Source organism: Natrix helvetica (assembly GCF_964273705.1).
Source record: "Natrix helvetica genome assembly, chromosome: 4".
NCBI classification, from domain to species: Eukaryota; Metazoa; Chordata; class Lepidosauria; order Squamata; family Natricidae; genus Natrix; species Natrix helvetica.
The window spans coordinates 42,349,519-42,373,102 of NC_138550.1; the positions used below are offsets into that span (position 1 = coordinate 42,349,519).

Consider the following 23,584-nt stretch of genomic DNA (forward strand, 5'->3'; position numbering starts at 1 on the left):
AAGATTGACTTTTATAACACACTTTAGGAAAGCAATTGACATTGTACCTGCGGAGACTAAAAGGACAATTTGTTTTGGGTTTGTTTGTTTGTTTGCTCTTTGTATGTCCCATCTTTATGCTAAGTTTATAAAAAATGCAATGCAAAATTAAATTGGAGGCTGATGCATATTCCACGATGAATTTCAAATTGCCAAATACACTGACAGCAAAAGCAAAAGAAAAAAAGTATGAGTTCCCCATCCTTCCTTGGGCGCAGTTGCTATTCCCCGCTTTCGCGAAGCAAAACATACCACAGCATCCCTATCGCGCAATACCCCAATCTAATATAGCGGACTGACCCAGCGCGCACTATCAATCTGCCTAAATGAAGGAAGCCGGCAGTCTCTTTTTTTTGCGGGAATCCACTTTCAGTCTCGAAGCAAACTTTACTCCAATCCGAAAAGGGCAAGGCGGAGTTTTCTAAGTTGGGACGCGCTGCCTGGTGCTCTAGCAACTGGTCGAGTGTGGGGGCTCCGTATTGCGTATATGATAATCAGGGCGGCAGAGGCGTATTGCGCTTCTCTGCCTCCCCGTGGCTACGCTGCCTCCTTATGCGCCCGCCGCCGCCGCCGCCGTTTCAGAACTTCTTATATAAGTGTGAAAGCGGCCGCCTGCTGAAGATGAACGGGTCTTGGCTTCGCAGTCCCCTCAAAGCACCGTTGTCGAGATCACTTGGAAAAGGGTAGCTGTGACCGGAGCGTAGAGCTGCAGGGACCAGCAACAGCGGGTATCATGAGTTGCTCGGACGTGGTGAGGCATCAGGCGCAGGTGACGTGTCACCCGTCCCAGGTGAAATTGCCCGCAGCATCCGCCGTGTGTTCCACGAGTCCTTGCCCGTTCTCCACACCAGCGTTCACGTCGAGCCAACAGGTGAGACTTTTAACAAGTCAACGGGAAAGCTGTTATTCTCGTAGTGGGCGGAGAAAGCAGAAATGGGAATGACGGAGTCTGCTAGTCCATTCTTGGGAGAGGTGGGATGGATGAACCAGCAGTGAGAAAAAAATTGATGAAGTGTCTGCTCAAAAACGAACACTGGGTGTTTATCTATAGAAGGGGCTGTGTGACCTTTGTAGTTTAACCAATGCCATGTATCACTTAGGAGTTTGACTCATGAGACTCATGAAGTACCTGGTTGAACAGAATGGTTGATTGTTCTGTGTGGAGACCTGTCTTCAGCCACACACCACATACATAAATATTCTTCTGGCACTCTCTAATCTAGGAGTGATACTCATCTCTTCAACATGCAGACTACATATAAAAGGGCATACGAATCTAATCAGTGTTTGACTCAGTCGCTTACTCACAGATGTATTCATGAACATATGCTTTGGCTTACTGCTAACCCCTTATACATAGCCCTTCAAACCTTAGTCTGAATATGATCCAAAATGTCCCTACATGGTGAATGACAGGTTGTTGTTGTTTTTTGTCACCATATGAGTATTTTGGCAGGCTCTGAACAATGTAGGTGTAAGGTGGCTTCAGCCACTGTCATTTGATGAAGTGTCTGCTCAAACGAGGAGCATCAGAACTTTGTATCTGGAGGTGACTGGGTGATTTTGATAGCTAGATGGCTGAAACTGAAGAAGAGAGGGTATCAGATGAGTCTTAACAAGCAGAGTCTTAACAAGAAACTTGTAAGAGGGTTGCCTATCTGGCAGAAGAAAAGGTGCTGCCGCTTCAGTAACACAGAATGAATGTACTGCAAACTGGTGGTACTTCATATTTAAAGTTATTTCCCACTAGACCAAAACGGAGGTGTCAGTACCTGAGGATTGTGGGAGATGTAGGCAGCTTTCTGTTTTTTCTTCTTTTTACCAATTCTGTGTCCAAGGCTGGAGGGTTTCTTGAGTTATCCTCTTCTTGGAATGTGAAAACCTTTGTGATGACAACACTGAGCGCCATTGTGTCCCTTTTCTGAGTCATCTAAGATCTGTTCAAAGTTCTGTTATTCTCTTAGAAGTAGGAGTGAACAGGATTTGGAAGATCATCCCTAAAAAGAAGGGATGTTGGGGCTGTGAATTCATGACTTCACCATTAATTCTGAATAAAAGCTGGGGGCTGTCCTTAAGGAAGGCTGCTTTTCTGCATTTATGGCCCAGTTTTGAATATGCAGCATGCCCAGACAGAAGTCACATTAAATTCGGTATGGTCTTTTATTTACGAGTACATGTATTCAGAATACATGACTAGAATTTTCGTTTTGGAAGATAATTTAACATTGTTTTGCCTAAGTTGAAAGTAGGTTCCAAAAAAAGTTTGAGGTTTGTCAGTGTGAAAATTTGATCATTATGATGACTGTAGACCTAAGGCATAATAAGTCACCTTAAATGGAAAGCCTAGTCAGTTTTGAGTTTTAGTCTTTTAGACATGTCACCAGAAATGCAGTGTCCCATTATTCAAAAGAGAAAAGTTGGTTGGTAACAGCAAACATTTTAAAAACTATAGGACGTATTGCTGCAAACTGTATCATGATGGACTATAATCCTTTACATGAGAGTATTTGATTAACTGAGTTGTAATGCATGGAAATATAATGTATCAGTAAATGAATATATTTCTGTAAAAGTGCCACAAGACTATGTTGCTTATATTGTCTCTACTGCTTGCTGTTGTTTTTAATGAAGTCTATTTATTCTTGAAGTGAGTAGATCAATTCCAAACAGACATAATGCAACAAAATGAAGAATTATATGAATAAAATGTCTTCATATACATTTAGCAGCAGTTTCAGTAGACATGTTTTATTAAATAAAATTTCAATCAGTGGTGGGTTGCAATTTTTTTTACTACTTGTTCAAGCACGCTGACGCACGTGCCACCTTTGCACATGTGCAGAAGCATCCGGGCTGTTGAGCGGAGCCTCCTGCCGCTGCTACTACCGCTTCGCCTGATCTGAGCCGAACCGGGAGCAACCCACCTCTGATTTCAATGACTTCTTGGCTAAATGTGTGCAGAACTATCTGCCAAAATTTAAATGAATGATAGAAAGCAGCACTTCGCTTTATGTTTGATCACAGTATTGATTTAAAAGAAAAGTAGGAAAAAACCCAGTATAAAAACTACATTTAAAATTTTGTTTTTGAAATTTAGCTTTTACCCTTTGCCTTAAGAATCTGATGCAACAAAATAAATCAGTACATTCTTATCAGGATGACAACACTTTTAGACTATGCTGTGCGTGGGTGAAATGGGACTAATATTGACTTGGCCCCAATATAGTCATTTGAGAATTCACTCTTTATTTTTATTTTTTTTGGTTTTTACTGCATTCCATGAGGTTTTATCATTATTGTGCGCACACACACACACACACACACAAATGTTTTCTCCATACATGGGAAGTGACTCTTAATGCCATCTTGGTTGGAATTCACAAATATGGTCTAAACTCCAATATTTCTGTTTTATTATTTTTTCTTTCTGCTATTGTAAGAGCAGTTTTATCAAAGCTAGGATAATTATTTCAAGCCCATACTACGTTATATTAGGGTCAGAGCAGTATAAATTAGGAACTTGTCCCTTTATTTTAATTGTAACTCATTTTTGTATGTAGGTATTCAAGTTTATTTAAAGTAATATTTATTGATTTATAATTTAAAGTTGTATTATATTAATATCTATTTTGAACAAACTTGTATGTCAAGAAGCAAATGTTTTTCATATCTAAAATCTAAACTGCTTTGAAACATACTGTATTCTACTTAAATTTTGCTTTTTAATTTTTATAATAGAATATTGGAGTATCATATCATAATAGACAAGTTTTTTGTAAAAAAAAATAGGGAATATTTTGAAAAGTAATTAAGCATATGACTGACATTATAATTATTCTGTTTTCCACATTATTTATTCAAATACATTTATAAATGTATTTGTTTAGTAGTGAGATGGGATTTTTCACCATTCTGAAACATTCAAAAATACTTGTTTTAATTTTTTTTCTATCACAATCAAATAACCAGATGGGAAATATAAAGGCAATCCTAACAGGCCATGATAGTAACTAATTAACAAACTTTCTACTATTATTTATTTATTTATTTATTTGAACTTATTAGTCGCCCCCTCTCCCCATAGGGACTCGGGGCGACGTACAAAAGCAACAATCAAAACAGTATCATATAGAGGAGGTAAAAATAAATAAATAAATTACAGTGCTTAGAAAAAGTTAAAACCCCAATAACATTAAAAATTTAAAAACTAAAATTAACAGTTAAAAAATGACCAAGGGGTGGAGAAGCTGTAGAGATATGCCAGGCCGGCTAGTCGAAACAGGTAGGTCTTCAGTTTCATACGGAAGGAGCGGAGGTCGGTTGTTGTCCTAATGTCTGGGGGGAGGTCATTCCAAAGGGTAGGGCCCACCACAGAGAAGGCCCTACTCCTGGGCACCGCCCTCTGACACTCTCTGGAGGACGGCACCCGGAGGAGTCCCTCTCTGTGTGAGCGAATGGGTCGCAGGGATGTATGGGGCAGGACACGATCCAGCAGATAACTAGGCCCTGTGCCATGGAGCGCTTTGAAGATGGTGACTAACACCTTGAAGCGCACCCGGTAGGCCACAGGAAGCCAGTGCAGCTCGCGCAGGAGAGGTGTTATATGGGAGAACCTCGATCTCCCCATAATTACCCACGCGGCTGCATTCTGGACCAGCTGCAGTCTCCGGGTGCACCTCAAGGGGAACCCCATATAGAATAGGTCATGAATACAGTTGAAACAAATATATAATGTATATTCATTTTCATAGGTTGACAATCATTAGCTTTTAGGATATGTAATTATGTGTTATTCTACTGTCTATCCATTTTTTCCCCTTAGAATAAAATAGTTGTATACAGCAAGATGCAAGAAACTCTGGAAGTGACACCTTCTAATAAGCAAGAGGAAGAGGAGAAAGATCAGCCTACTGAAATGGAATACCTTAATTCTCGCTGCGTCCTTTTCACCTACTTTCAGGGAGACATTGGCTCAGTGGTAGATGAACACTTCTCAAGAGCTTTAAATCAAGCTAACAACTTCAATTCAGAGGCTGTTCTTTCAAAAACCAAAACAGACTTATGGAGAGGTAAGTTTTAAAAGGAAAACTGAATTGCACATTGTTTTCTTCATAGATGTGTAAAAACACATGCTGTGATGGCTTTCAGCTTACTATATTACCTATATTTGAAGAACAAAAACAATGCAATGCAACACAAAACCATACCACTATCTGCACTCAGCACATAAGATACACAGCTAGAGAAATGCGGCTAGCTAGCAAAAATGTTTTTCTGCATGGATGGACTCTAAATAGCTTCAAGAAGAATGTGAAAATACTTGGGGATGTTTTAATTATGATTATTATCCTCAATGTACAGATAAATCAAAAACAAGAATAATTAAAAATGCAAAAGACAAAGGAAAGCAATTGAAATATCTATTATATATAGAGAAAATAATTTGCCCAATTTTAAACGTATCAGTATGTGATCATGTGAAATAACATTTGTCATTATATCAATTAAGTTTCAGTTAATAGACGAAGTGAACACACAGTGTTGATTCGAAATTGTGATTCTGAGCTCTTTGTTTTTAGGACACTGAGGAGTAGTATCATTTTGTAGCACCTCAAACTTTGCAAATAGTTGGCATAGTTCTTCATGTAATGATAAATTTGAAACATGGGATATGAAATTCAAAAGTATATTCAGCTCTGCAGATCAATTTAAATCAACTAAATAAATGTATGGATATGAAATTAACATAGAGACATAAGCCCATATCATAGGAGTAAGTATCTTTCAACCCATTTTACATTTTCACTATTATGAGATTGGCAACAAATACTTTTAAAAAGTTAAAAACATTATCTGATTTTTCAATAATAATAATAAATTATTACTCAATTATTTCACCTGCAGATAAAGAAATAAATTTTCTGTTCCTCAGGGCTCTTAACCACTGATTTGTTAGTATGCGACATTCCAGTTTCTTATTGTACAGTTCTTACAAACAATTAATATTTATCTCAAGTGTACTTTTTAGTTTTTTTTATAAAAATATTTTGGAGGTTTAAAATTATCCCAGAACCAAACTAATATTGAAAATAATTCAGGTATAAGAATTATGTGCAATTTATCTTGATAGAAGAATGAATTAAAAATATTCAATATACTTCTGTTTTGCAATGGCAGAAAAAAAGTTATGAAGTGTTTTCCACTTTTAGAAATTTGGGCACTCGTATGCCACTCAGTAATTTTCTCACTCCTTATTAAAGGTAATCATAGTAATAGAAAACAGTAGCACAAATCCAACAATTTGGGTTGGTAAATGATTATGCTTTTTTATAGCCATGAAAGCCGGCTCATTAATGTTGGGACAGTCATTATCTCTTAGCCCAACCCTTTTTACAGGTCGTTGTGGAAAAATAGGAATGACACAGAACTATTAGGCATGTTCGCTGCCTTGAGTTTTATATATAAAAAGACAGTATAACGTTATTATGGTTGGTTGCATAATCAGCCAGATGTTTAGACATCTGGATTTGCATTTCCAAGGACCTTGGATTGTCAGATGTTGTGGTTTGATGGTATTAAAGGTATTGTCACAGGATGTAAGCTTTTCCAAGTAAAGCTGTCCTTGGCAATTGATTGATGATGATTTTGCCATTGCCAAGTATTTTCAAGCAGTGATCCCATTGCTTTGGGATTGCATCTGAGACACCTATTACTATCTTTGCTTTCTTTTGCCACAGTTTTACTTCTATGTAAAGGTCTTTGTATTTTGTGGTTTTTCTCTAGTTCTTTCTTTTCTATTCTGCTTATCATTATTTTATATTAGATAGTTCAAATAATATTACTACACATGCTTCTCAGACACTAGTAAATTTAAAACCATATAACATATTCTCTTCTAATTATTTTCATTAGTGTAACAACAGACTAAGATAATATAAAGTTCAACGAAGAAATACAACTAAGAAAGAATTTAAGTTTACTTTGTATGGCCAGATATAAAGAGATAGTAGCATCTTGAATTCATAGAGTAGTGTAACTTAGTTGCATAAACAAATGACATATGGATTTGCAGAATTTGTGAAAGTATTATTATTTCTAAGTATATTAACAGTAAACTAATAATCCTACAACAAACAAAAATTAGGAAAAAGTAAAATTGACACATTAAACTGGTAGAAATCACTTACAACAGAGGATTAAAAGCTCTGTTTCCAAACAATAGAAATAATAGAATACTAAATTAATAATACCTAATGCATGACATGTAACAGGAATCCATACAGACCAGCAACAAACCCATCAGGTAAATTTAATCTCCTTGGTTTATTGCCAGGGTGGATGTTCAACACACTACTCCATGGTTTGCAGTCCAACGGTGCTTTTGGTGTAATTCAAACTGTTGTCATCTCTAAAGTAATAGTTGATGTAGAACATTTTTCAACCCAGCATGTATGGACTTTGATGCTAGCTGGGGAATTCTGGAAGTTGAAGTCAACACATCTTAAAGTTGCTATGGTTAAGGAACACTGGTATAGACTAAGGATAACTGCAGGAGAATCTGCCTATGTTAATTTTCTCTCCAAGTACTGGCAGGGCCGACATGTCATATGTTCTTTCTATTAAGATATATCTAAATAGGAATTGTGCCTTTTCTATTGAAAAGCATCCCTTTAGCTATATTATATAAGGCAGTTTGAGACAATCCATTCTTATAAGAAAGATGACATAAAATATTTGTATTCATAATCTTAGACATTGCTTTCATGGTGTTATACAATACCACTTTAAAAAAGTACCTCATTGATTTAAAAAAATCACTAGTCCATCAGATTTTCAATTATTTTGCATTATGTTTTAATAATGAAATTAATTTTAGGTTTAATTTAAAAGGTATAATAGATATAAAGTACTGATCACTGAGATCAGAAAATATGCTGTGATTATTGAATTTGTGATGTAGTTTCACAAGCATTTCAAAACAGTTATAAGTGTCCTTAGTTTCTCTGAGCCACAGTGGTGCAGTGGTTAGAGTGCAGTATTGCAAACTATATTAGCTGATTGCCGGCAATTTCAAATCTCACCAGGCTCAAGGATGAATTTTCCGAGGTGTGTAAAATGAGGACTGAAATTGTTGGGGGCAATATGCTGATTCTGTAAACTGCTTAGAGAGGGCTGTAAAGCACTGTAAAGATATACATACATACATACATACATACATACATACATACATACATGTGTGTGTGTGCGTGTGAGTGCATGTGCGCGCATATATGTATATATGTTTATACAGTATACATTATACATACTGTATATACATACTGTATAAACATATATACATACTGTATATACATATATGCGCGCGCACACACACACACGTATGTATGTATATATATACGTATATATGTATGTATGTATGTATGTATGTATATATATATATATATACGTTTATACGTATGTATGTATATATATATATATATATATATATATATATATATATATATATATATATATATATATATATATATATATATATATATATATATATACGTATATACGCATATACATATACTCCTTCCCATATTTGGGCATACCAGGGGTTGTGACACAAATACATATATGTATATATGTATATACTGGTCTTGTTGTATTCAGGTTTTTTCCCGTGTAAGATTGAGATTGTCTTGGCAACGTTTCAGCGAGGTCTCACTCGCCATCTTCAACAAGAGAATAATTATGGAAGCTATCGAAATAGAGAAACACCCCGACAACATGAATATACGTGATGATACCTCCTGCCTACCAGACATCTGGAAACCAGCCCTAGTCAACAAACGAGTCCCACCCACCACCCAGGCCATTACAACATGAAACAACAATAGACACACAGCCAGCACCGCTCAGCACCAATCTACCAATCGTGATACAACCACACAACCAATCATTCCACTTACTGAAACAAAGCCAGCACACCCCCACCAACATTTATAGAAAGATGGCAGCTCCAGTCACACTTTTAGCCCAAAACTCAGCCTGAAGATATTGAGTGAGACTTTGTTGAAACGTTGCCAAGACAATCTCAATCTTACACGGGAAAAGACCCGAATACAACAAGACCAGCATACCTACACCCGTGAAAATCGACGAAAACATATAAGTGTATATGTGTATATGTGTATATGTGTATATGTGTATATGTGTATATGTGTATATGTGTATATGTGTATATGTGTATATGTGTATAGGTGTATAGGTGTATAGGTGTATAGGTGTATATGCATATAGATAGATAGATAGATAGATAGATAGATAGATAGATAGATAGATAGATGATAGATAGATAGATAGATAGATAGATGATAGATAGATAGATAGATAGATAGATAGATAGATAGATAGATATGTCTAAGTGCTGTTGCTATTGCTGTTGATCTACATAATAGCAGTGGTGTTTCTAAATTCATTTAAAGAGTTTATATCATTTTTGCTTTTTCTCTTAAAAGAGAACACAACAATTGCAAATCAAAGGAAGAACTTCCCAGCTTCATTTTGGACCAGTTCTTATCAAACTCCACCTCCACCATCTTTAAGTGGAATTCATCGTGATTTTCCCATTACTATACCAAGCACCTTTTCAGTAGCAGATCCTAACAGTTGGCCGGGACAGACGTTGCATCAGACTGCTCCACCTTCCTCATCTAACATGCCAGAGTCTTGGCATTATCCTTTAGCATCCCAGGTGAGCTCTTCATATGGACATATGCATGATGTGTACATGCATCATCATCATCCCCATGTACACATGCACCATCACCATCATCCGACTTCACATCTCGACCCGCGGTACAGACCTTTGCCAGTGCCCTCAGTTTGTGCAGGCAAGATTCCTCCACTACAGTGTGATGCAACAAAGTCAGATCCTACTACTGTCAGCTGTGCTACCTCAGCTTGGGCAGGAGCCTTTCATGGGACAGTTGATATTGTGCCAACGTTTGGATTTGAAACAGGTAAGCTGGAATTAGCTTTTGGATATCTACACATATTTCATAACATGTATGACTTATAGGCCTTCAATGATTGTATTTACATTCTTCTTTATTTTCCAGAGTTCAAGATGGTGTCAGGGTTCCAAATAACATCCAAAATTAAATCAGAGTCCAAGGCAAAGTATTGCTCTAAGTTCCAATTTATTAAGAGAGTCATGTTGGCACATCTGGAAATCCCAAATCTGAGCTTCCTGGGTTTTCCCCACCCAGTTGAGAGTTCATGATCTTGCTCCCACACCCACAAGTCCATCACGTGGTCCAATCTTCCACTGCCATGCTGGTGGTTCCACCCATCCAGTTCTGGTCAGGTGCAGAGTTGTAGAGACAAAGGATGACCTTGGATTCTAGAAAGGAATTTTATTTTGACAACATCACATTCTAGTCCTTACTATTTCCCCTCCCAATTCCCCACTAATGAAACAGCATAGTAGAATAGAATATTAGTGTGGCAGGCCAAAGATCCCAAAAGGAGCTGGCTGTAAGCATGACAGATGGTATACTTGGTTTTTCCTATTTTATCTTCATAAAACTCTAAGACATGTTAGAAAATATTAATTGGCTTAAGGTCACCAAGAGCCTTTAAAGTTGAAAATTTGACTTTCATAGTCCATGTTTAATATTTTTGTTTATTAGTATAAGCAGTTGTAATGAATATTTTTCCTTAATCTTGCTCAAGAATAGGACGATCTAAATTCACATCCTGTAGACCGGAAGGATGTTTTTATAAATGCAATCATATGTCAATCTTTTCCCAAATAAATCAACATACGCTAACAATTTTACTCAAACATTATTAATATAATTATGTATTTATTCTTATAAGTAGGAGGGTTTCTTGTTAAAACTAAATTGCTTTTTCTGACTTTTGGCTTTGAGTTTGGAAATTTCATAATCTTTAGTCATTAGTTTAGTTGAGATCTGGTTTCAGACTTGACATTGCCATAATTCCCCGGAATGTTAAGTTACAATTTCGGCTACAATTAACTGCCTTATAATTATACAAACCAAATTCCATTGTGATAACTCAATATTTGGAGTACATATTACATTAATATGTTTTCTGCATTTGTGGAAATGTCAAATTGTTACATTAAACCAAAAGCTTAGTTGTTGCAATTCAAACAGATAACATTATTGTTGGGCCTATTTTGAATCAGTCACTTAAAAAAACTTCTTAAATTTACAACTTCTAAGAATGCTGAGTTCAGATGTTGTCCTTCAGTATATTTGACTGCATTATTACTATTAAAATATTAAATTTGATACAAACTACTTTGAAATGTTGATCTGCAAACTCATTCAAAGCTTTTCTAAATGTCCTGTGACATTAATCCTGAAAATATTTTTTTTCAATTCATTTTAACATGATTATTAAAACAATCATCATTTGTATACTATTGTTTATGCTTTGTGTTATGAACAAATAACTAATTATCACTTGTCAGACAAGCCATGAATTAAAACATGAATGGAGTTGTGTGATCTATATACCAAGCCTGTGTTGTTAGAAAGATCTAAGATGCACAAACATTTGCTAGCGCATCAAACTATTAAAGTATCAGAGTTGGAATAACAGGAGATAACTCTAATAAGATGGCTCTTCTAGTTATTGGCATTTTGTTACACAGAAGCTGAAATTTTCAGAACTCCACTGCATTTGCTCAATTTGTAAGCCTTAACTATTCCTGTGCTGTATTATGTAGCAGATAATATAGGAGAGTTCATTGGAATTGTGGAACTTGTACCTTCTGCTTGTGACTGGCATAACTCATTTCTGACAAAATATGAATTATCACTCACTAAATTGTGAAAACTGTGTAGCTCACTAAACTGAACTTTTAAAACCTGGTATCTGTGTATCAACTTAGCCTAGGCCATGTATTCCTTTCATTCCCTCCCTTCCCCTCTCATCATGTTCCCTACCTATTAATGGATAGTAGATCACAAAATTTCAGTCCCTAGAAGCTATGTCACATTTAAAGAAAGTAATCTATGTTTGGTCTTGTGCTCAAAATAAAACAGCTATCTTTTATTTTGAGATGACTCCATTAAAGAAATGAGAGAAAACATGTAGAAATGTATATTGTAAAATCCTTTACCAATTAGCAGTATTTAGGAAAAACATAATGATGACTGTTTTTGAGGAATATGTGTTATAGTTCATTTTTTAATGAATAAATCCATAGGTTCATTTGGCACTATTGTAAGCAAATATTTTTCTCCATTAAACATCAGTGAATGTTTATTTCAAGATTTCTATGTGTTATGGCAGGAAAATATGTTAAATAAATTTTATAACTTTAAATTGTTTTTCCTTTTTTAAATGTTTGAAATATTATTATTATTATTTATTATTTTATTGAACTTATTAGTCGCCCCCTCTCCCCACAGGGACTCGGGGCGACGTACAGAGCAATAATCAAGATAGCACCATATATCGTGCAGAGGAGGTAAAAATAAGTCCATAAATAAGCATACTTACAAAATTTAAAACCCCAAAAATATTAAACTCTAAAAACTTTAAAAAACAAAATTTCCCATTATAAAATGACCTGGGGTGGCAAGATTGTAACGTTATGCCAGGCCGGCTTGACAAAACAGGTAGGTCTTCAGCTTCATACGGAAGGAGCGAAGGTCGGTTGTTGTCCGGATGTCTGGGGGGAGGTCATTCCAAAGGGTAGGGCCCACCACAGAGAAGGCCCTACTCCTGGGCACCGCCCTCTGGCACTCTCTAGAGGACGGCACCCGGAGTAGCCCCTCTCTGTGTGAGCGAATGGGTCGCAGGGATGTATGGGGCAGGACGCGATCCCGCAGGTAACTGGGCCCTGTGCCATGGAGCGCTTTGAAGATGGTAACCAGTACCTTGAAGCGCACCCGGTAGGCCACAGGAAGCCAGTGCAGCTCGCGCAGGATAGGTGTTATATGGGAGAATCTCGATCTCCCCATAATAACCCGCGCGGCTGCATTCTGGACCAACTGCAGTCTCCGGGCGCACCTCAAGGGGAGCCCCATGTAGAGATAGAACCTAGAATAATAATTATCTGAGGGAAGGGCAAAAACAAGTAAAAATTTGGATCTATTTTAACTGCATTTGACTTTCTCGTTCTTGTTTTCTGTACTAGTGGCTGCAAACTAGCAGTCTTTATTTTCACATTTGCATTTATGTAATGATAGAGTCAGTTGCTTGATACTTGCAGCCTCAAGAAATTAAAAAAATAGCACAACTAGATCTTTAAAAAGCCTAGATGATTTTATAGCAATTAATAATGTTTCCAGCTGTAGCGATGAAACAATAATAATTACATTTCATATTTTGAACTTAATGTCATTACCTGCTATGTTGTCATCACTGCCAAGATAAGCAGATTACTCTTTATGGAACCTACTTTTTTTGTGTGCAAAGTATAGTATATTTTTAGTAGACTTCAGTTTTCAATGAAATTTGTCTTGATTAACCTATAGAAGAAAAGGTGGCTCAAATATTATACCCTATATTTTTCTTTTTCTTTTTTTGCCTAGATTATCACTCAGACCACATTTTTAAAGCTCTAATTTTAAAAGAAAAGTTAAAACAAAGCAAAACAGAAAATGCAGGACTATTGTTTCATGGAGAAAAGAAAATTGGAAGGGCAGAAGGTCGTCTCATTGGCTAGCTGTACCCTCACATGTGATAACTTTAATAAAGCCATAACAGTGACGTGCGGTGAGGTTTATGGCTGGTGAGGCAGCAATTTTTTTTTTTGACTTGTGGACTTCAACTCCCAGAATTCCACAGCCAGGCATCCTCAGTTCCGATTTAAAATGACAGCATGTTTTCCTTCTTTTTTTTCTTTTTCTTCTCCCTTCCCCTCCTTCCTCCCTCCCCCTCCCTCAAACACACACGCACACACGCACACGCACACAGAGAGAAGTTGGATTGTAGTGTTTAATTCCATGTAGCTGATTTACAGTGCAAAGGAGGAGTTATTTTTGCCCTGTCCAATCAGCTTTTCTCTTGCATTTTCTTTGATAAAAGGGACAGAAAGATGGTCTTTGGGTTACCTCTTTGAATGAGAGAATCCGTTTTAGTCAGAATGTTCAAATGTAATAAAATGATCTTCCTGTCTCAATCTGTTTCATTGGAAAAGATGCCTGAGGAAAGAGCCTTTCACATCTCTGAAAGCCAGCCCGGGGTAGGATCCCTCCAGGATGGGCGCAAGTTCAGCTTCCAGAGCGGATGGTGTGGGCTCCGGTGGGCTCTTCCGGGCTCCCGCCTTCCCAAAGCGCATCACTGTTTTTGTGGAAAGCAAAAGAATGGAGAAGAAACGGGGAAGCTTCGGGTATGAAATGAGGCCACGTTCACCAGCAAAGGACAAAACTCTCTTCCACGGCCTCATTTCACACCCAAAGCTTCCCTGTTTCTTCTCCATTATTTTGCTTTCTGCAAAAACAGGGACACGCTGTGAGAAGGCGGGAGGCTGGAGGAGCCCACTGGCGCCCGCACTGTCCGCTCTGGAAGCCGAACTGCTGGCCAGGACTCCCCAGCTCAGCTCAGCTGCTTCCCGGGCTGGCAGCGCCTGCTAGACAGGGCGACGGGAGCTGTGAGGGAGCACCGTGCTTGACGGAAGGGCTCACGGGGCTCTGAGCGTCCACCTGCCACGATCCTGCCTTTTGCTCTGCAGAGAAGAGCCAAGCGGCACCAGCCTGGCTCCCCCGACCACACCCTTGGCACCCAAGCCCTCCGGTCGGGATCAACCAAGGCCGTTCCGGCTCGGAGAAGGTCAGCCACCCCGTGAAGAGTCCGGCCCAGCCTCCCTGCCACCCTCCACCCCGGGATTTGGCCATGGCACCGCCCGCCAGAGCTGCGCGGCATCTGGGGTGCACTTGTCGGGTGAGGGCAGCGCAGGTGGGGCACGGATCGAACGGAGGAAGCCTCTCCCCCCCACTTGCCCCACCTGAAAGAACAAAGGGAACCTCTGCCACCGCCTGGGCAACCTGGCCAGCCTCTCTTGCGGCAGGTCTCTGGCGCCGAGCCTGGGAGTCCCTGAAGGAGCTGGCAGGGACTGCAAGTGCTGCAGGCTGGACTGGAGCCAGAGGTGATGCCTCTCCAGCCAGGTAAGGCGGGCTGCCCTCCCTGCCTCTCCTACCCCCTTCCCTCTCTCACTCAAACAAACTCTCTCTCAAACAAACAAACACACACACACACAAAGCTTCTCTGAAGAAGCCCTGCCCAAACGAGCCCCCTCTACTATGAGGCAGGAGAACTGGCTGCCTCCCCTACGTCAGGAACTTTTAGGCTTTTAATCCTTGCTTAACTTAAGGGTTAAAAACCTAAAAATTCCTGACGTAAGAGCGGCACGCAGTTCTCCTGCCTCATAGTAGAGGGAGCTTTTTAGAGGCTTTTTTAAACAGTTAAGCAGTCATCCATGGTGAGGCAGGCTCAGGCAGCAACTAGCTCAGTCTGACCTCAGCTCTTGCCTTTTTCCCTTTACATTTTTTTTTCTTTTCAGGATGACAGTGGTGAGGCTATCATTATGACTGCACGTCTCCTGAGTGCACATCACTGATCCATGATGTATACTTTAAACACACTAATAATCCAGTGTAGAGACTTATGGCTTTGTGTGTTCCCATAGCTTTCAAGTTGGTTAAGTAATCAATTTAGAAAGTATCAATTTAGAAACGACAGGCTCCTCCTTCCTTTTCAAGAGAGTTGCATTACTGAGATTGATAATGTCAAGTTCATGAGTCAGACCTACACTTGTGACTTCTTAGTCTAAGAACAGAATTAATTAAAGTGTTAAAGCTGAATCCAGTTTCTTACGGTAGTATGCATATAACTTATTTTACATGGTGTGCCATATCTTGTTTTAGATTAGAACTTGGATTATGGCACCTTGGTTATAGCAATGGAACCTGGATTATGGCACAAAAAAGCTAAATATGTCTAACAGAGTATATGATAAATATGATTTTTTTAAAAAAAATATGGATAAGTAGAAAACTTGCCTATAGGATAAAGGTTTTTTTTTTTAAAGAAAGATGCTATGAGACATGAGTGGGCATATAAAGTGGAATAAGAAAAAGGCTGTTTGGGTTAGAAAATTGAAAGGATTAGAATACATGGATTTGAGCTCATTGTTTCTCGGAATGCATCTTGCCTAAGGATTTCTTAATTCCTGTACTGGTTTACATTCCTACCATTAACCTGACATTTAATATATTATCCTACCATTAACCTGACATTTAATATATTATATATATTTTATATATATATATATATATATATATATATATATATATATATATATATATATATATATATATATATATATATATATATATATATATATATATATATATATATATATATATATATATATATATATATATATATATATATATATATATATATATATATATATATATATATATATAAAATGTGGCTTTATTCTTTTTTTTTTGGGAGGCGGAAATAAATTTGTTTATATCCAACAGCTTACTGCATATGTATGTAAGATCCAGCCTTAAAAATGATGTTGCGTAATGAAGAACAGTCTCCGTGACATATTTGGCCTTGAAACGGTGTTAGTGATGCCTGTTTTATTTTAGCCAATATGACTAAATGGACATGACTGATGATAAAATCATTTCATGAATAAGCAGGAAATACACATCCTTTTACCATTCTCTTTTCAATGAGGATCAGGCTTGTTGAGTTGTGAATATATGGCAGTAGAATATGGGAATAAAGTTTGTTCATTTGTTACATTTATCCACTGTGTTCCCTCTTAAGGCACCATACATGACTTTGTGTTCCATTTTTTATTGGTAAGAGTCCTGTGAGTAAGATCAGGTGGAGAAAATATAATTGGCTTAAGGTCATTCTGATTCTATTTCCTTTTTGCACTTCTATGATTTATTGTTAAAAAGTCATCCATTGTTGTTTCTCTCCATTAATATAATGGCATGGAGTCTTCTTTTTGCAAGGAGAATTCAACAATCAATTCACCCAACTTATTGCTTGAATTATTATGTCATTGCACCAACCTCCCATCATTATCCAACTTTGTTGGCAATTTTTAAACATAAAAATATAATAAATGAGGTATCATTCCTTTTCTTTTCTGTTCAAATGTGTATAATTTTTCTAAGGCTGAGGATTGGAGCTGAACAAAGGATGGTGAAGGGTGAAGTATCATGATAGAGTCTGGATATTAAAATAATTTGAAAGCACAATTGCAATAGTTTTAATTGTAGTTACAAAGGAATATATATTATTTACAAGTCCTATATATCTTGCAATATTTTTGAGGAGAACTTATTTTCAGGGGAGGGCATATTTTAATGCATGCACTCAAAAGTCGGAATGGGTTTATCTGGGAAGGTCTTATTTTCTGTTTTTCATATCTTAACTTAATCTCCTGGGTGATATTGAAAAAAAAGAAGACAAGATGAATCTGCTGGAAACACATTAGTTTCATAATTATTTTGTTGTTACAGAAAATTTGAGGAGGCATATTTCTCTGGTTATGGTACATTCAGTAATTTTATATGCCACTGAGTGCTGGCCAACCATCAAATGCTATATACATGCAATAGAGATATGCATACTTCATTGATCATTAGATGTTTCTCTTCTTGACCATGTCAGCAACGATGGTACGGAAGCAAATGGACATTTCATCAATATTTTTGACCAAATGCAGAAGAAATGCCTACAGCGGTATGGCCATGTTAAAAAAATGGCAAGATGACTATACAATTCACTGCCCTTTGTATGTGCATCATGTGACTGCAATTAACAGGTCACCTCTTTGACAGCTCCCCCCACATCCTCCAATTCAGATTCCCCTAATCACAAATCAAGATATGTCATGACAAAAGATACCATTTGTTCAGTTCATACAGATTTAATATGTTTGCTGTTCTAGAAAGAGGCTGTTTCATTTATTTCTATTTTATGCCATTTGACTTAAAATTTGTTCATGCTATTAAAGTAATGTTTTATTACCATCTTAAGCTGATGGTACTACTTTATTTGAGCTTAGGTACAATGTTAAGGCGTGATACAGCATGTATCACAAGATGTTTCTCTGACTGTAAAAATACAGAAGTAGACATATATTTACTCACATGTAGTTGCTTTGTTATACACCCAGGAGTTACTCCCAAGATCAGATCTCGTGTTTCAGAGTTTATTATTCTATGCTTTGCTCTCATCCAAACTTTTCTTTGCTTGGGCTAAATCACATGTTTATAATAATCAGCATCTTATAAGGAGTACTGGAAAAATAGATGCAATGAAGTGATGTCACTGAAGGGCTTGTAGTTGAAATCATTTGGCTCTTGGGGTACCAGTTCTGGGAGACATTAAAAAGCTGCATTAACCTTTAACATGCATATTTCAGTCCATTTTTCCCTTCACACAGTCCTTTTTTCCTCACTCATTGATATTTGAACATAGATCTTTTGGCCATTTATATTTTTATTGGGTTCTACTAATGTAGTTAAAATATTAATTTATATTGCTAGTGTATGTATGATATGCCATATGTTAAATAAATAAATGAGCATATTCTTGAAAATAAGGTTAGGTTACATGCTATTATTGACACTCTTTGACGTCTTTGGTTGCAGAGATTATATTTAGATATAAATATTACATAAAATCAGAATGATGCATAGGATGCTTAGCAGAACAGAATTTTATGGACTATAGCAGGGCCCCCCAATTCCCGGTCCATGAACCAGCACTGGGCTGTGCCATGCCAGAAACAAATTAGCAATGTCCTATCTGCGGGATGTAGTCAGCATGCAAAATCATGCCCCCCTTTGGTCCTCAGAGAAACCTCTCTCCACAGAACCGATCCCTGATGCGCAAAAGGTTGGGGGCCGCTGAACTACAGTAAGATTGAGAGACTTATATTTTACATCATTCTATATTCTATCTGGATAATATCTGTAGTTCTGGAGAAGGAAACCCCAAGACATGGGCCTTTGATACCTACATTGTCTATACAGGAGGACTATTGACACTCTCGTTTCACCATGTATGAATTAACTTTGAACTCCTCTTTGTAAACACTTCCTCATTTAAATAGTTATTAGAACTTGAATACTATATACAGAAATATGTAGATCAATGAAAATGTATATCCTATACCCTGAATCCAACCATTCAACCAAAAGCTTCCTTTTATGCATTTACAAAGTAAAAGCTCTACTTATATCTATCTACCTAACAATATCCTTAAAAGAATGAAAATAGAAACTAATATCCATTCATTGGCCTCATTCATAGTCCCTAGAAAGACATGTCCATTTGTTCAGGAGGCAGAAGACCAAATACAAATCTTAAGTGCCTAAGAAAACATAGTTTTCTTGATGTTAAAGAATTGTAAAAGTATATTCAATCAATATATCAAAGTATATTATTCAACAGTAAGTAATTTCAGGAATATTGCCATTTTCCCCCTTTGACTGTTGGAATTTCAGCACCATACTTAATTTTAGTTTGATTAAAAATAGAGACCAATAACAGTCTTGTTGTTTCCAATTTCCTTGTGTTAAACTTTTATAAGACTTTTGTTTGTAGATTCATCTGGTCTGGTAAACAAGAAATCTGAACTAATTATTTTCTGTCAATTTTGTTTTGGTTTTTAAATTGATCCAGTATTACTTTTTTATTTTTAGCAGTAGTAAGACTAAGAAAAATTAATAGAACAAGCAAGGTGCAATAGGGAGTATCTTGAAAGTCAAGCATAGGTCATCATGACATATTCCTGTATTATTATTATTATTGGTCACACTGTTATTTCAAGCCTTTTTGTAGTCTTAAACTACACAATTTCATCAAACCTACATATTAGGCTTATTTATTTATTTAACATATGGCATATACAGAGGTCATCCAATCACTGATATACAAATTTAGTCTAAATAAAGCATCAGCAAATACACACACACACACACACACACACACACACACACACACACACGCTGGAAATAAATTTTTGGGGTGGGTGCTCTGTATTCAGTAGTTTGAATGTCATGCTAAACTGTAGTTAGTGATATGAACCAAGATGCTGTTCATTCTTCCTTGTTCACACCAGCCAGCTATAAAATGTTCAAATGCCTTTATTTTACATGAATTACCATATATCAACTGTTGTTAGTCATAATTATGCCTAAAGCAACAAATCTCAAAATATGGCTAAGATTAAGCACCTTGTAGGTTTTGAGTTTAATACTATAGTGCTGTTATTCTAAGTACAAAAGCAGAGAAAGCTGGGAATCACTTTTCAAGCTTGCTAGGAATTGGGGGAATAAAATTAAGATAACGTAAATTTAAGATTCACTGTGTCGTATTCCTATCATGCTGAATTGTAATGGTAATTTCTGAAGAAAGCACCAGCATCTTTTAGGCACTTATTATTTATAAAGAGAGGTAAAGTTCATGCGAAAGAATTTTAGTAATTCTATCATGGAAAACTGAAGTAAGTACATTGTATATATTAAAAATCATGTCTAGTAATTGTATTACATTTTCCATTGATGCATACTTTCCTTTTTCTTTTGAAGCAGGTACCCAACATCAGGACAAATCCAAGGAGGCTTTATGGTTTTGAAGTACAAATGGAACTTGCAAAGAATCAGCATTAAGAGTCGCTATCCTTGAAAAAGGATATGGCACATCTTTTCCATCTCTCTCTCTCTCTCTCTCTCTCTCTCTCCTTCTCTCTGCATCTTCACAGCACCACTAGACATTCTGCTAAGCAGATGCTGAGCCGACTGTATCATATGACTCATCTTTTATGCCCAGATGCCCATTTGTCAATCTGAGGATTGCTAAGTAGAAATGAGATGAAAAGACAAGCGCTGTTCATCATCCATCGTTTGTCATCTGAATCTGCAACAACATTTTTGATATCCATCTTTTTATGCCGCTAAATAAGCATTTGGTTTGGTTGTGTGTTGGCATCTAAGATTAATGCATAACCAGGACAGGACATAATTGAAACTAATTGTTAACTTTTGGGAATGCATTTTGGTAGCTATTTGTGAATCCTTTATGAGGAAATACAGAAAGTTTACATAAATATTTACAGGCTATTTTAGAACAGATTGTTTTTTTTAAAAAAGTGAAATAATTTTAAAGTTCTGTTTAAAGAACTTGCTTGTAGAGGTGCACTGTCAGATGTTTTAAATGCCTACTTTTAGTTGTTTGTGGAATTTCATTGTCATTTGCTCAAATATCTTGTAATTGTTCACTATTAGCTATATAGGTTCAGTCCTACATAGATAACAAATTCTTGAAGGTGTTTTACCTTTTTCTTAACAATCACCCATATATATAATAGTTTTCATAGCTGTAGCATAGAAAACATGAGTATAAGCTTTACTGCTTTTAGTGAAAAATCTGAAAAATGGACAATTGGTTTCAAAATGTAATTGGATGCAGAGATTTTGACTGAAAATCTAACTGCAGAGGAAGTTTTGTTCTTACGTTTACATTGACGTTAATTCCATTCTTACTGTTGAGCACAAAATAACTAATGCTAGCATAATTCCTTTCAGCTTCAACCTAAATTAAAACACCTAGTTGGTACTTTAGAAGCCACTTTATATTGCACTTGTACATTCCCCCTACATTGCAAATTATTTGGAAGTTTCCTACTTATACCAGCCTTGAAATCCATGATTAGAAAGTACTTTAAGCAATCTATGTAGCATGTACAGTAGACTGGAAAGTACTAGGTGATGCTGCAAAGAGATTTGGTACAAGTACAAAAATGAAAATTTAAGCAAAACTCATCTAGAGAAAGTCTGGCTTTGTTATTGCTAATAGCTGCACTGACTTGATTAGACATACAGGTAATCCTTGAGTTATGAATGTAATAGAGCCTGCCAATTACATTTGTAACCCAAAGATTCATTAATTGAATTATGTTAAATTAAATGCATTCGTTAATTGAATGTGCAGGTTTTTAAGTGCACATGAGGTATTGGGGGGGGAGGAGAGACCATGGGGGACCTAGTGCTGGAACAAGCCACCTGCTTCTGAATCAAGTGTCCCCCAACTTACTGTGATATCTCATGCTTCCCCCCATCTTGCCCTGCTGGGTCTCCCCAGGCACCGGGCTTGTTTGCTAGCCTCCCAGATTCCAATTGCTCCTTCCCACTCCATGTCTGATCTCTCACTTATTTTTCAAAGATCTTCATATTTCCAAATCTATGTGGCAGAAACAGTGGCCATCTTTAGTCAGACACTGATGAGCTGTAATAATGATAGAACTAAGGAAAGCAGCTTCGCCAGCTCTGCAAGCCTAATGACACAAATAAGCTCTGCATTCATTGGCTGCTGCCTTTGCGCCCCAATCCCTGAAGCTGCTCACTCAAATCAGCCACCCTGTAACAAGCAGAAGGCATCTGAGGCACTACCCAGGTCAGAACCAAATGAGACCTACAGGGACACTGGCCTCATTACAGAAAAGCGATGGGGCAGGATAAGGGGGAAATAGGCAGGGGACATGTTCTACCATCTCTGTAGTCAGTCATAAGGATGAATGATCACTGTAACATACGTAACTTCCAGATTGGGTCATAAGTACTTTTTTTGGGGGTGGTCATGAACATAATTTTGAATTGTCACTAAGTAAACTCTCATAACTTAAGGAATACCTGTATTTAATAACTCAATGAACATTTTGTTGAATCAAATGTTTAGTTGAATATGGAAAAAAGACATTCATCAAGAATTTCAGTAAGGTCAGAGAGGTTAACAATAATAAATATGGTAAGCTTACCATCAAAATATTAAACACCAGTATTTAATGAAATTAATTAAAATTGTGCTTTGATTTCTCCAAAGTTACATTTTAATTTATTATGGGTATTTCTAATGGAAATCATAGACTGGGTTGTGTTGTACCCATAAGAGAAAATGGCTTTTGTGATTTGGATTAGGCTTTCTGTTTGTAACTTGATACATTTACAGAAAGCTCACTAATATTAAATACTGGAATAAAGCTGTTCTTTTTTCATAAGCATTTTTCCCTTGCAGTCTATTGAGTGTCTTTTCTACCTCTCTTCAGAACTTTTTTTTTACCCTGAATGTATTATATTGATTTCTAGTTCATCCAAAGATTTCAAATGTTCTGAAATGTCATGTTTTCTTCCCTTCAGTGTAAAGCTTTGATCTACTGAAGTTGTTTAAAGTTTTCCATGCTCAGAGCCATATGTGCCTTTAAAAAAGAGGCAGGAAAAGTGTCACTGCTTGAAAAGGGAAAGGAAGGAAAAAGAGCTATGTGAAAGTAGAAAGAAGCAGAAAGCCAGGAAGAACCAAAAATGTACAAACTGAATCAGCCATCAAGTGAAGGTTATTATTCAATTTTAAAAAAAGGAGCCAAGATTCTATAAACTTAAGGGGGTAAAGTATAGCCTCTTTCTATATAGACTTTGCTTTATTCTTTTTGGGGACATTTTTTCAAATTAAGTTCTCTTGATTTAAATTAGGATTT

General features: G+C 36.9%; 1 protein-coding gene across 3 annotated transcripts; it reads left to right on the forward strand.

The window, feature by feature from the left end:
- Window positions 1-515: 515 nt before the first annotated feature.
- VGLL3 (vestigial like family member 3) lies at window positions 516-23,110 on the forward strand. 3 transcript variants are annotated; one of them, XM_081951143.1, is made up of 4 exons: window positions 516-910; window positions 4,862-5,108; window positions 9,540-10,043; window positions 20,646-23,110. In XM_081951143.1, the coding sequence occupies exons 1-4, from the start codon at window positions 773-775 to the stop codon at window positions 20,690-20,692; spliced, it is 936 nt and encodes a 311-aa protein (XP_081807269.1). In that variant the 5' UTR covers window positions 516-772; the 3' UTR covers window positions 20,693-23,110. The 3 variants fall into 3 exon arrangements, with proteins under 3 accessions (XP_081807269.1, XP_081807270.1, XP_081807268.1); XM_081951144.1 differs by having other exon boundaries at window positions 20,649-23,110; XM_081951142.1 differs by lacking the exon at window positions 20,646-23,110 and adding an exon at window positions 13,602-13,976.
- The last annotated feature ends 474 nt before the right edge of the window (window positions 23,111-23,584 follow it).

Bases quoted from the DNA above. Each gene is read 5' to 3' on its own strand.
- VGLL3 (XM_081951142.1), top strand. From the start codon at position 773: ATGAGTTGCTCGGACGTGGTGAGGCATCAGGCGCAGGTGACGTGTCAC. The intron at 911-4,861 runs GTGAGACTTTTA...TTTTCCCCTTAG, and splicing joins CGTTCACGTCGAGCCAACAG to AATAAAATAGTTGTATACAG. The intron at 5,109-9,539 runs GTAAGTTTTAAA...TTCTCTTAAAAG, and splicing joins CAAAACAGACTTATGGAGAG to AGAACACAACAATTGCAAAT.